Here is a 14,618-nt window from a genome sequence, read left to right as displayed (position 1 = left end):
GAACACTCAACTTTCCCCACCTCCTAAACAACAAAAAGAAACATCGATGATTCTCATTCCTGCGAGAGGAGGTGGCTGACCTGTTGAAGCTTCCCAGTTTAAAATTCTGGCGCCTCCGCTTCCTCACCTGACCTCCAAGAAGTCATTCTCCCCAACTCGCTTCCGCACCAGGTAGTCAGCCACCTTCCCTCCCGCCTCCTGACGCTCGCGAAGAAGAATCAGGTCAGAGTAGATCTGCTCGGCCAGACTCTTGACAGTGGCCACAGATGCTTCAATGTCATCATCATTCAGCCCGTACTTCTTGCCGTCTGGAACGAGAACGCACGAGGATTAAAACGGAGCAGTCATCTTATAGCCCTGATGTGGAGTTGCCGGCGTTGGACTGGGATAGGCACAGTTAAGAAGTCTCACAACACCAGGTTAAAGTCCAGCAGGTTTATTTGGTTTATCTGCTCCGAAGGAGCAGCGCTCCGAAAGCTCGTGCTACAAAATAAACCTGTTGGACTTTAACCCTGGTGTTGTGAGACTTCTTATTGTGTCTTCTAACCTAATTCATTTGGAATTGCAAACTGCGTTAAAGGTCACGAAAGGACTGATAAAATTTGACCGGTGTTCAGCATGGTCAGGTGGAGACTATTTGAAAATAAGGAGCAGGGAGGGAAATCTTTCCACCCAAGGGAACAAGCCGCAGTAAAATTGATGGTAAAAATAATATTTATCTAGAAGCAGACAGACTTTACCTGATCCTTGTCCGATTACGTAGATGGTCTCCCCACAACCCTCATCCATACGCTCTCGCAACTGCTTCAGCAGGCAGTCATACTGCTCCGAACTCGGACTCACCAACACAAACTAAAAAAAAGGCAACAAGATCAGTGGAGATTACAGGACTGCCTGAAAACACTCGGCAAAAATCAGACAAAGCAAAGTAGATTTGCCAATGATCAGACTTGGAAATGTGTAAAGCTTATTTTTTTTAAAGTTTATCTTATTAGAGTTACAAGTAGGCTTACATTAACACTGCAATGAAGTTACTGTGAAATTCCCCTAGTCACCACGCTCTGGCGCCTGTTCGGGTACACTGAAGGAGAATTTAGCATGGCCGATGCACCCTAACCAGTGCACGTCTTTCAGACTGTGGGAGGAAACCCATGCAGACACGGGGAGAATGTGCAAACCCCACACAGACCCAAGGCGGGAATTGAACCCCGGGTCCCTGGCGCTGAGAGGCAGCAGTCCTAACCGCCGTGCCACCCCTGGTAAAAAGTTTCAATCTCATATTTTGCTGTCGGATTCTATGAAGCAGTGTCGCAGCCGAGGCAAGATGGCAGAGGAGCTTTTTTTTATAATTAAAAAAAATGCTACTTGGGAATTTCAGGTACAATCCAAGTGAAGACAATTGATGTGAGGGTTAGGTTGATCGGTTGTGGTAAATTGCCCTTTAGTGTCCTGGGGGGGGGGGGGGGTGTGTGTGTGTGGATTAGCAGGGTGAATACATGGGGTTGTAGGGAGAGGGCCTGGGTGGGATTGTGGTTGGTGCAGGCTCGATGGGCCGAATGGCCTCCTTCTGCACTGTAGGGATTCTATGATTTGCATGGACTCTCACTGATAAAAGATCAAATCAGCAAACACTGGAAAATCAAGGGACAAAGCTGAAAAGATTCAGGATACCCAAGGAAGTCAATGTTTTGAGTATCACCTTCAGCACTTAAGGGTTAAACACAAATTGTATGCCCGTCATTTTCTTTTTTAAAAAATAGTGATTACTGCACACAAATCTAGGATTCAACTTTAACCAGTGCGAGGATATCAGGTTTGTTTGCACACACCCCAATCATTGCACATCAAACAAGTCATTGTGTATCACACAATAGCGTGACACAAAAGGCACAATACACAAATGTAGGACCTACCCTCACTGCCACTGTGGTCATATGTTACCAATTTCATTCTCGCCCCTCACATTAACTCTGAACCTACTATCACTTGTGTTAATGCAACTGAATTCAGTCGCAGGGTTGTTTGCTTTTGTTGTGACTACCGTCCCCTCCAAAGTACTTCATTGTAATTAGTGCATCTGTCGGATTAATTCCACTATTTAGCTGTCACACACGTCCTGTTTAAAGTTGTGGTACCGTTGCTATATTCAGTATGCAATTGCAAAATTCTCTGTTTTTTAAATGAGACTACAGTTTATCCGTCACACTCAGCCCAGTATTAAAAACACTTCAGCCCAGTTTGCAAACATTTAAAATTGGTTTTTAGAGTCAGAGTTGTAGAATCCTACAGTGCAGATGGAGGCCATTTGGCTCATCGAGTCTGCACCAACCACAATCCCACCCAGGCCCCATCCCCATAACCCCATGTATTTACCCTAGCAAGTCCCCCTGACACTAAGGGGCAATTTAGCACGGCCAATCCACCTAACCTGCACATCTTTGGACTGTGGGAGGAAACCGGAGCACCCAGAGGAAACCCACGCAGACACGGGGAGAACGTACAAACTCCACACAGACAGTGACCTAAGCCAGGAATCTAACCTGGGTACCTGACGCAGCAGCGCTAACCATTGCGCCATTGAATACATCCCTACGTTATGTTGGGCAACAGATCTGTCCTCCATGCACCTGGCATTTGCAAGTTTCCCACGGTGAGCAAGGTCAATTTTTAATCAGTCCCTTTAATGACCTTACACAGTAAGAAGTCTCACGACACCAGGTTAAAGTCCAACAGGTTTATTTGGTAGCACAAGCTTTCGGAGCAGCACTCCATCAGGTGAGTGCCTGATCAGGGAGCAGCGCTCCAAAAGCTCGTGCTATCAAATAAGCCTGTTGGACTTTAACCTGGTGTTGTGAGACTTCGTACTGTGTCCACCCCAGTCCAACGCCGACAACTCCACATCATGAGCTTACACAGTTCTTTAATTTACAAGCAGCCAGGGTACTCCTGTATTTGATGCCACAATCTAATCTCAGGATTTATGCTCACTGCTCAGGTCAACATCATTAAGCGTGCATGGCAGTGCCAACCAACGGCAGAAGAGATGATTGTTCAGTGGCGGAATCTTACTGTGCACAAGTGGATTTCCCCAATTTCCTACTAAATTTGCAGAAGGTTTGCACCTTGGGACCTCTCATCTTTGTAAAGGTGAGACAAAAAGAAATTGCGTAATTTAAACACAGATTACGTGGACACAGCAGTGATTTTGTTTTTATTTGTTCCTGGAGGTGTGGGTGTTGTTGGAAAGGCAAGTATTTATTGCCCATTCCCAATTGCCTTTGGAGGCAGTGGTGAGTGTTGTCATATTGAACCAATACAGTTGGTGTGATACAGAAGGTAGTTCCACAGCACTATGGGAGGCGAGTGCCAGGATTGATCCAGCAACAGTGAAGCAAGGGCGAGAGTCAGGGTGTGTGTAACTTGAAAAGGCAGCGGTGTTCCTATTGCACTGCACTGAGAAGCTCCAGCAATGATATCCCTTCAACAGACAAAACCATCTAGCTTCTTGATATGAATGACTCCAGCCAGAAAGCGCATTCCCCAGTTCCTACTGACTTCAGCTTTGATACTAAATTGTACAATACAGAAATTACTTTCCAAAATTGATCCAGTGTTACTTCAGGCCAGGGTATCAGTCCAGATTCAGTCTGCATTTACAGTGCAACTCAAAGCTTCTGGGATGCATCCAATCAGTAAGTGCCAATGCCACCCAGTTAGCGCTGAGTGACAGCACTGGGGGAGAATGCAGCACAACAGGAGAAGGCCATTCAGCCCCTCAAATCCTTTCTGCCATTCAGTGAATCAAGGATAAACTGCACTGCACTGTTTACTCACCACTGGCCCATAGTCCCATCAATGAAAAAGCAGAACACCATGTTGGCTGGAGATGTGAAAGAAAACAGTTCAAGCTGGGCAGCACAGTGGTTAGCACTGCTGCCTCTCAGCGCCAGGGACCTGGGTTCAATTCCCAGCTTGGGTTAGTGTGTGTGTGTGTGTGTGTGTGTGTGTGTGTGTGTGTGTGTGTAGTTTGCACATTCTCCCTGTGTCTGCATGGGTTTCCTCCCACAGTCCAAAGATGTGCGGGCTAGGTGGATTGGCCATGCTAAATTGTCCCTTAGCATCAGGGGGACTAGCTAGGGGGAGACATACAAAAGTGTCCAGAGGGGCAATGTTTTCACACAGAGGGTGGTGAATGTCTGGAACAAGCTGCCAGAGGTGGTAGTAGTAGAGGCGGGTACAATTTTATCTTTTAAAAAGCATTTAGATAGTTACATGGGTATAGAGGGATATGGGCCAAATGCAGGCAATTGGGATTAGCTTTGGGGGTTTTAAAAAAAAAAGGGTGGCATGGACAAGTTGGGCCGAAGGCCTGTTTCCATGCTGTAAACCTCTCTAGATGCATGGGGTTATGGGCATAGAGATTGGGTGGGATTGCGGTTGGTGCAGACTCAATGGGCTGAGTGGTCTCCTTCAGCACTGTAGGATTCTATGATCTAGTTCCTGTCATCAGTTGCCATTTGACCCGAATATTCCCATTTTCTTGTGGTTTTATTTCAAAGAGCTATCAATCTCAAGTTTGTAAACTGCAATTCCCATTCCTGTGAGAAACAAAGTGCTTTCTGTTTCACTCCTGAATGGCAGATCAATTTTAGGAGTTTGTTTTTTAAATAAACAATTCAGAAATATTTTATTGGCTGTAAATTGCATAGGGACATCCCAGACTAATGAAAGGTTCTATAGAAATACAATTTTTTTAGTTTATTACTCTGATCTTCCCACATTCCTACCATGGGGAATATCTGCGATTACAAACATCTCAATCAGATTTTCCTCAACCTTCCAAACGCGAAGAAACAAAACAATTTTTTGCAACCTTTAAAGGCAACACAAAGTAAAAATAAAGTTTATTTATGTCACAAGTAGGCTTACATTAATACTGCAATGAAGTTACTGTGAAAATCCCCTAGTCGCCACACTCCAGCACCTCTTCGAGTACACTGAGGAAGAATTTAGCACGGCCAATGCACTTAACCAGCACATCTTTGGAGTGTGGGAGGAAACCGGAGGAAACCCACGCAGACACGGGGAGAACGCGCAGACTCTGCACAGACAGTGACCCAAGCCAGGAATCGAACTCGGGTCCCTGGCACTGTGAGGTAGCAGTGCTACCCAATGTGCCATCCCACTTGTCATGGTTGAGAGAGATTGGGTGAAGGGATTTGAAACCACGGTCCCAATGTCTGGTCCTATTTCCACCCCACCCCCCCTGCCCCCCCCCCCCCCCCAAACGTGTAAACTCCCCAAGACTGCACTGGTATCTCCCCCATTCCACCCAAGGTTCTTCTTACCCTGTGTCCCCCATGCCCACCTACCTTTCCCATACACACCTCACCCCAGTTACACACAATGTTACCTAACCATGCCCCCTTCTAGACCAGCCCCCCACACACTCCTAACCCCCAGCACCTTCCTTCACACACACTCCCTACAACCCCCCCCAGCAACACCCCCCCAATTATGCCCCCAGCAACACCCCCCCAATTATGCCCCCAGCAACACCCCCCCAATTATGCCCCCAGCAACACCCCCCCAATTATGCCCCCAGCAACACCCCCCCAATTATGCCCCCAGCAACACCCCCCCCAATTATGCCCCCAGCAACACCCCCCCCAATTATGCCCCCAGCAACACCCCCCCCAATTATGCCCCCAGCAACACCCCCCCAATTATGCCCCCAGCAACACCCCCCCAATTATGCCCCCAGCAACACCCCCCCAATTATGCCCCCAGCAACACCCCCCCAATTATGCCCCCAGCAACACCCCCCCAATTATGCCCCCAGCAACACCCCCCCAATTATGCCCCCAGCAACACCCCCCCAATTATGCCCCCAGCAACACCCCCCCAATTATGCCCCCAGCAACACCCCCCCAATTATGCCCCCAGCAACACCCCCCCAATTATGCCCCCAGCAACACCCCCCCAATTATGCCCCCAGCAACACCCCCCCAATTATGCCCCCAGCAACACCCCCCCAATTATGCCCCCAGCAACACCCCCCCAATTATGCCCCCAGCAACACCCCCCCCAATTATGCCCCCAGCAACACCCCCCCAATTATGCCCCCAGCAACACCCCCCCAATTATGCCCCCAGCAACACCCCCCCAATTATGCCCCCAGCAACACCCCCCCAATTATGCCCCCAGCAACACCCCCCCAATTATGCCCCCAGCAACACCCCCCCAATTATGCCCCCAGCAACACCCCCCAATTATGCCCCCAGCAACACCCCCCCAATTATGCCCCCAGCAACACCCCCCCAATTATGCCCCCAGCAACACCCCCCCAATTATGCCCCCAGCAACACCCCCCCCAATTATGCCCCCAGCAACACCCCCCCCAATTATGCCCCCAGTAACACCCCCCCAATTATGCCCCCAGCAACACCCCCCCAATTATGCCCCCAGCAACAACCCTCCCCCAATTATGCCCCCAGCAACAACCCTCCCCCAATTATGCCCCCAGCAACAAGCCCCGCCCCCATGTCCCCGCCCCGGGTCACTGGCCGTTGCCCCCGTTCCCCTCCCCCCTCACCTTGGAGGCCAGGTCCGGTTCCAGTTCTCCGTTCACATTCCCACCGGCCTCTCCATCCAGCTCCGGGGCGAAGATGCTGGGAAAGTCCCCGGCTCCAGGCCCAGTCCCGGCGGTGATCGGGCTGCCCGAGCGCGGCGACTCGCCGCTGGGGGAGGCCGACGCCGAGCTGCGCCTGGCGGCCGCTGGCGAGCAGGAGGGGGGAGGCCCGGCTCCCAGCGCCGCTCCGGCTCCGGGCCCGCCCGCCATCACCACCACCGGCGCCGCCGCCATCATCCGGGGGCCTATCCGGGAGGGGGCGGGGCCTGCGGCGCTGGCGCCTTTAAAGCCCCCTTAAAGGCAATAAAAAGCTGCCGATTAAAAAACCCGGGCCGGCACTGCCGGCGGTTTCAAGACCCCCCCACCACAGCGAACGGTTTCAAACCCCCCCCCGCCGCCGCCGCCGCCGCCGCCGCCGACGGTTTCAAGACCCCCCTCCCCAGTCCACACAGCGCAGTTTCAAGACCCCCGCTCCACACTGCGGATGGTTTCAAGACCCCCGGCACGCTCCACTCCCCTCAGGGGGCTGTTTCAAGTCCCCACTCCACCTCAGGCACCAGTTTCAAGTCTCCCCTTCCCCGCCTCTATTTACAAACATTGGCTTGAGAGCCGCGTCTGTTTTTATTTTTTTTCCTTTTCCCCCCCCCAAAAATATTTTTTACCCCTCCCTCCCGGGCTGAATAACCGATTTAAATGGCGCTGTGCGACACCTTCCCCACTGAGGTATTTGCTAACGGGACGATCATTTATCCCGGGCAAACCTGCTTCGGGGCAGGGGGGGCGGGGACCCTGCCAGGACTAACCAATCGCGGCCCGTGGAGCCGGTGATTGACGGCTCGCTAGACCAATGGGAGCGCACAGCAGGCGGGACCTCCGGCAGTCACGTGTCCTCTCTGATTGACGTGCCGATCCACCAGTAAGTGGACCGGAGCGCCACGTCAATCAGCCACTCTGGCCAATCAGGATCGCGGCCCCTATCCTCCCGCCCCCTGATGCAACCTGGCTGCAAGGATGAACTCTGACCTTCCACCAATTAGCTAATTCTCCTCAAATTGTTCTGATGAAACAAATTGAAATCTATAACAACAACAACTTGCATTTAGATATCTTCTCCTGGCATCTGGGCCTCGCTGGCCAGGCCAACATTTATTGCCCATTCCCCCAATTGCCCCTTGAGAAGGTGGTGGTGAGCTGCCTCTTAAACCAATGCAGTCCATGGGGTGTAGGTACACCCACAGTGCTATGAGGTTAGCACTGCTGCCTCACAGCAAGAGTTTTAACAACACCAGGTTAAAGTCCAACAGGTTCATTTGGTAGCAAATGCCATTAGCTTTCGGAGCCCTGCTCCTTCCTCAGATAGAGCAGATATCCACTCCATCTGATGAAGGAGCAGGGCTCCGAAAGCTAATGGCATTTGCTACCAAATAAACCTGTTGGACTTTAACCTGGTGTTGTTAAAACTCTTACTGTGTTTACCCCAGTCCAACGCTGGCATCTCCACATCATGCCTCACAGCGCCAGGGACTCTGGTTCAATCCCGGCTTGGGTCACTGTCTGTGTGGAGTCTGCATGTTCTCCCCGTGTGTTTGCATGGGTTTCCTCCGGGTGCTCCGGTTTTCTCCCACAGTCCGAAAGACGTGCAGGTTAGGTGGACCGGCCATGCTAAGTTGACCCTCAGTGTCAGGGGAAACTAGCTAGGGTAAATATGTGGGGTTACAGGGATAGGGTCTGGGTGGGATTGTTGTTGGTGCAGACTCGATGGGCCGAATGGCCTCCTTCTGCACTCTAGAGATTCTATGAGTCATAGAGTTTTACAACACAGGAGGAGGTCCTTCAGTCCATCATGTCTGTGCTGGCCATCATGCACCTATCTATTCTAATTCCATTTTCCAGCACTTGGTCTGTAGTATTGTATGCTACGGTGTTTCAAATGCTCATCTGAATGCTTCTTCAATGTTGTGAGGGTTCCTGCCTCTCCCACCCTTTCAGGCAGTGAGTTCCAGACTCCCATCACCCTCTGGGTGAAAAAGCTTTTCCTCAAGTCCCTTCTAAATCTCCTGCCCCTGGTTATTGACCTTATTGACCCCTCTACTAAAGGGAAAGGTTTCTTCCGATCTACCCTGCCTATCTATGTCCCTAATTTTGAACACCTCAATCAGGTCCCCCCTCAGCTTTCTCTGCTCAGAGGAAAACAACCCTAGCATAACCAGCTTCTCTTCGTAACTGAAACACTTCAGCCCAGGCAGCATCCTGGTGAACTTCCTTTGCACCCTTTCTAATACAGTTCCATGATTTTGACCCAGCGACAGTGAAGTAACAGTGATATATTTCCAAGTGAGGGTTGTGAGTGACTTCGAGGAGAACTTGCGGGTGGTGGTGTTTTGCTGCCCTTGTCCTTCTAGATGGTAGAGGGTATACATGCTGACGACATTACCATAGTGGGTCGGATCTCAAACAATGGCAAGACAGAGTACAGGAATGAGACAGAGAATCTGGTGAACTGGTGTGGCAACAATAATCTCTCCCTCAATGTCAACAAAACTAAGGAGATTGTCATCGACTTCAGGAAGTGTAAAGGAGAACATGCCCCTGTCTACATCAACGGGGACGAAGTAGAAAGGGTTGAGAGCTTCAAGTTTTTAGGTGTCCAGATCACCAACTACCTGTCCTGGTCCCCCCATGCTGACACTATAGTTAAGAAAGCCCATCAACACCTCTACTTTCTCAGAAGATTAAGGAAATTTGGCATGTCAGCTACGACTCTCACCAACCTTTACAGATGCACCATAGAAAGCATTTTTTCCGGTTGCTTGGTATGGCTCCTGTTCTGCCCAAGACCGCATGAAAATGCAAAGGGTTGTGAACATAGCCCAGTCCATCAGGCAAACCAGCCTCCCGTCCACTGACTCTGTCTACACTTCCCGCTGCCTCGGAAAAGCAGCCAGCATAATTAAGGGCCCCACGCACCCCAGATGTTCTCCCTTCCACCTTCTTCTGTCGGGAAAAAGATAAAAAAGTCTGAGGACACGCACCAACCAATACAAGAACAGCTTCTTCCCTGCTGCCATCAGACTTTTGAATGTACTGACCTTTCATTAAGTTGATCTTCCTCTACACCCTAGCTATGACTGTAACACTACATTCTGCACTCTCTCCTTTCCTTCTCTATGAACGGTATGCTTTGTCTGTATAGCGCGCAAGAAACAATACTTTTCACTGTATGTTAATACGTGTGACAATAATAAATCAAATCAAATACATTTGGAAGGAGCCTTGGAGAGTTGCTGCAGTGCATCTTGTCAATTTTTTAAAATTCTGTCATGGAAATGAGTGTTGCTGAGAAGATCAATATTTGTTGCTCATCCCTAAGCGGCTGTGAGAAGATATTGCTGCCACTGTGCACCAGTTCTGGAGGGAGTGCAAGTTTGAAGGTGATGGGTCAGGCTGCTTTGTCCTAGATGTTGTCCAGCCTTTTGAGTGTTGTTGGAATTTGACTCATCCAGGCAAGTGATGATTATACCATCACACTCCTGACTGCCTTTTAGATGAAAAACAGGCTTTGGAGAGTCAGAAAGTGAGCGTAAAAGTTCCAATCTCTTAGAATCATAGAATCACTACAGTGCAGTAGAGGCCATTCAGCCCATTGGGTACATCTTTGCATTGTGGGAGGAAACCCACGCAGACACGGGGAGAACATGTATACTCCGCATAGTCACCAAAGGCTGGAATCGAACCCGGGTCCCTGGCACCGTGAGGCAGCAGTGCTAACCACTGTGCCACCCATTTCCTTTGTTCTAATTTTGGCTTCGACCAGTGGTGAGGTTTTTCTCCCTCTTTTCCATTGATCCGCAGGTTAGTACGCAGGCTCCTTGATGCCATGCTTGGTCAAAATGCTGCCTTGGTTTAGTTTGTAGAAATTCTGCCTTCAAATTCCAGATTCAAGTCCCTCCACAACATGAGGGCAAGCCGCAAGGCTGTCACTGGCGGAATACTGCGGAACTGCTGCTCTGTTGGAGGCGCTGTTTTTCAGAGGAGGTGTTAAACCTAGGCCCATCCACTCTTTCGGGTGGATGTAAAAAATCTCCTGGTATTTACTCAACAAGAAGCCATGGAATCATCCCCCGTGTCCAAAAGAGCTGAATTTCAAAGGTGAGAGTGATTGCCCCTTTGCAGCAAAAATAAAAGAAATAATTGCATTTATTTAGTGCCTCCTTGTACACGGTACATCTCAAAACACTTCACAGGCAATGAAGTCCTTTTGTCGTGTAGCTACAGTTGTAATGTAGAAAACATGACAATTTGTGTGTAATTTCTTCCTGTTGGGGAGCACTTCAGCGGTCACGGGCATTCGGCCTCTGATATTCGGGTAAGCGTTCTCCAAGGCGGCCTTCGCGACACACGACAGCGCAGAGTCGCTGAGCAGAAACTGATAGCCAAGTTCCGCACACACGAGGACGGCCTCAACCGGGATATTGGGTTCATGTCACACTATTTGTAACCCCCACAGTTGCCTAGACCTGCAGAGTTTCACTGGCTGTCTTGTCTGGAGACAATACACATCTTTTTAGCCTGTCTTGATGCTCTCTCCACTCACATTGTTTTGTTTCTTAAAGACTTGAATCGTTGTAAGTATTCGCATTCCAACCATTATTCATGTAAATTGAGTTTGTGTCTTTATATGCTCTGTTTGTGAACAGAATTCCCACTCACCTGAAGAAGGGGCTTAGAGCTCCGAAAGCTTGTGTGGCTTTTGCTACCAAATAAACCTGTTGGACTTTAACCTGGTGTTGTTAAACTTCTTACTGTGTTTACCCCAGTCCAACGCCGGCATCTCCACAATTTGTGTGTAGCCAGATCTCACAAACAGCAAGGTGTCAGCGGTCATATATGTAACTCTGCTGACATTAGTTGAGGGATGAATATTAGCCCTGGACAATGAGAGCTGCCCTGCTCATCTCTCAGAGTAGCGCCATGGGAACTTTTACATACACCCAGGAGGACATCTCCCGTGTCATCAGGGGTTTCCTCCGGGTGCTCCGATTTCTTCCCACACTCCAAAGATGTGTAGGTTAGTGGGATTGCCCCTTAGTATCCCGAGATGTGTAGGTTAGAAACATAGAAAAACTACAGCACAAAACAGGCCCTTCGGCCCCACAAGTTGTGCCGAACATATCCCTACCTTTTAGGCCTACCTATAACCCTCCATCCTATTAAGTCCCATGTACTCATCCAGGAGTCGCTTAAAGGACCCTATTGAGTTTGCCTCCACCACCACTGACGGCAGCCGATTCCACTCGTCCACCACCCTCTGTGTGAAAAACTTCCCCCTAACATTTCCCCTGTACCTAACCCCCAGCACCTTAAACCTGTGTCCTCTCGCAGCAGCCATTTCCACCCTGGGAAAAAGCCTCTGAGAGTCCACCCGATCTATGCCCCTCAACATCTTATATACCTCTATTAGGTCTCCTCTCATCCTACGTCTCTCCAAGGAGAAAAGACCGAGCTCCCTCAGCCTATCCTCATAAGGCATGCCACTCAATCCAGGCAACATCCTTGTAAATCTCCTCTGCACCCTTTCAATCTTTTCCACATCCTTAGGGGGAATTAGTGGAGTAAATACATGGGGCTACAGGGATAGGGCAGGGAGAGGTCTGGGTAAGATACTTTGTTGGAGAGTCGGTGCAGACTCGATGGGCTGAATGGCCTCTTTCTGCACTGTAGGGATTCTACGATTCTTTGATCTAATCCCTCTGACAGTGCAGCATTCTCTCACTAATGCACTTACATGCTTGTCTGGGGATTATAAAGAGACAGATTTGTCCCATTGTCATTGCAGCAATCCAGTGCCACTCCTCTGCTCCAAGCTAAATAAAGTCAGTCAAAGGATGGGGGGAGATTGGGCTGCCAAGTCTGGTTCTTGGAGAGTTCATCATGTGACCCCTTGCTTCCAAATGACCGGTGCTGATGTTCCTGTCACTGAGGCAGACTGAGCCATCCTCATGCTGACCTACCTCACCATGCCAACATGCATTAAATCCCAATAGAGGGGATCTGATTGAGATATATAAAATTCTAAAAGGGATCGATAAAGTAAATGTAGACCAAATGGTTCCCCTTGTGGGGCAATCTCGAACAAGAGGTCACAGGGTATAGGTTGAGAGGCGGTAGATTTAAAACTGAGATGAGGAGGAACTACTTCTCGCAGAGGGTGAATTTGTGGAACTTCACAGCCCCCATAGCGCGGTGGATCATTGAATGGTTTCAAGAAGGAGATAGATATATTTCTAATAAAAAAGGGATAAGGGGATATGGGGAACAGGTGGGGAGGTGGATTTGAGACCAGGGAGAGAACAGCCATGATCTGATTGAATGGCGGAGCAGGCTCGAAGGGCTGAACTTGACGACTTCTGCTCCTAGTTCCTATGTTCCTGTGTAGATGCTGTTATACAAAAGCCCATTAGGTACAAAAGCAGAATTAGGCCATCCGGCCCATCAAGGTTTCTCAGCCCTATGGAAACATCTTATCGAGTAATAGAGGTTTACATCATGAAAACAGGCCCTTCAGCCCAACTTGTCCATGCCGCCTTTTTTTTAAACCTCGAAGCTAGTCCCAATTTCCCGCATTTGGCCCATATCCCTTTATACCCATCTTACCCATGTAACTGTCTAAATGCTTTTTAAAAGACAAAATTGTACCCGCCTTTAATACTACCTCTGGCAGCTCATTCCAGACACTCACCACCCTCTGTGTGAAACAATTGCCCCTCTGGACCCTTTTGTATCTCTCCCCTCTCACCTTAAACCTATGCCCTCTGGTTTTAGACTCCCCTACCTTTGGGAAAAGATATTGACTATCTAGCTGATCTGTGCCCCTCATTATTTTATAGACCCCTATCCCTACGCCTCCTACACTCCAGAGAAAAAAGTCCCAGTCTATCCAGCCTCTCCTTATAACCCAAACCATCAAGTCCCGGTAGCATCCTAGTAAATCTCTTCTGCACTCTTTCTAGTTTAATAATATCCTTCCTATAATAGGGTGACCAGATCTTCCCCACCTCCACTCTATCCAGGCCTTTCAGCATTCTCTAGGTTTCAATGAAATCCCTCCTCATCCTTCTAAACTTCCATCCAGTACAGACCAAATATAGGCAAATAGTTATTTAGCCCCATTTCCATTACTTATATAATTAATGATCAGGTTTCCAGAGAAAGTGTAAAAGATAACTTTTTTAAATAGCCTGACAACTCCACTCCTAAGGATCTCTTTCCCACTCCAATCCTGGAGACTCCCGGCCAATCCGGGAGGGTTGGCAACACCCCGGGAAAGGGCGGGGCCAGCGGATTCGCCTGATGACGTTTTACGCACGACCGGGTTTGGACGTTGGGCGCCTGACGTCACGACGCCCGCCCGTTCGGGTGACGTGTGGGCGCGTGGCGTAGTGCGCATGTTACGTTGTGAGCAGGTGATCGGTGACGTGGTACACAGATGACGTAGTGCGCGGGCGACGTAGTGCGCAGATGACGTAGAGAACGGGTGACGTAGTGCGCAGCTGGTGGCCGGAGACGAGCGGGCTGAGCGGTGGCTTCCTCCGCGGGAGAGGGTTCGCGGCACCGGGCGGGCGGCGCGGCTGGAGGCGGCTTCGAGCAGCAAGGAGTTTGTTCACTGACTGGGGAGAGATCCTGGGTGGGTGGCACTGGGTGAGCCTGGGGTGGGTGGCACTGGGTGAGCCTGGGGTGGGTGGCACTGGGTGAGCCTGGGGTGGGTGGCACTGGGTGGGTGGCACTGGGTGAGCCTGGGGTGGGTGGCACTGGGTGAGCTTGGGTGGGTGGCACTGGGTGAGCCTGGGGTGGGTGAGCTTGGGGTGGGTGGCACTGGGTGAGCTTGGGGTGGGTGGCACTGGGTGAGCCTGGGGTGGGTGGCACTGGGTGAGCTTGGGGTGGGTGGCACTGGGTGGGTGAGCCTGGGCTGGGTGGCACTGGATGAGCC

General features: G+C 50.0%; 1 protein-coding gene across 2 annotated transcripts in view; it reads right to left on the bottom strand.

The window, feature by feature from the left end:
• The window catches only part of LOC144509049 (GTP-binding protein 1-like), a 32,893-nt gene extending 25,547 nt beyond the window's left edge, over positions 1-7,346 (bottom strand). For both annotated transcript variants that reach the window (XM_078237334.1, XM_078237335.1), the window contains exons 1-3: positions 6,596-7,346; positions 741-852; positions 128-308 (exon numbers count right to left, since the gene is read on the bottom strand). In XM_078237334.1, the coding sequence (XP_078093460.1) occupies positions 128-308; positions 741-852; positions 6,596-6,868 (566 nt within the window). In that variant the 5' untranslated portion in view covers positions 6,869-7,346. The remainder of the gene's footprint in view (positions 1-127; positions 309-740; positions 853-6,595) is intronic.
• Between the last annotated feature and the right edge of the window lie 7,272 nt (positions 7,347-14,618).

The sequence above is a fragment of the Mustelus asterias genome, chromosome 21 (assembly GCF_964213995.1).
Source record: "Mustelus asterias chromosome 21, sMusAst1.hap1.1, whole genome shotgun sequence".
In the NCBI taxonomy this organism is placed as follows: domain Eukaryota; kingdom Metazoa; phylum Chordata; class Chondrichthyes; order Carcharhiniformes; family Triakidae; genus Mustelus; species Mustelus asterias.
The sequence above is the reverse complement of the archived record's forward strand: the minus strand, read 5'-3'. Positions and strand labels throughout refer to the sequence as shown.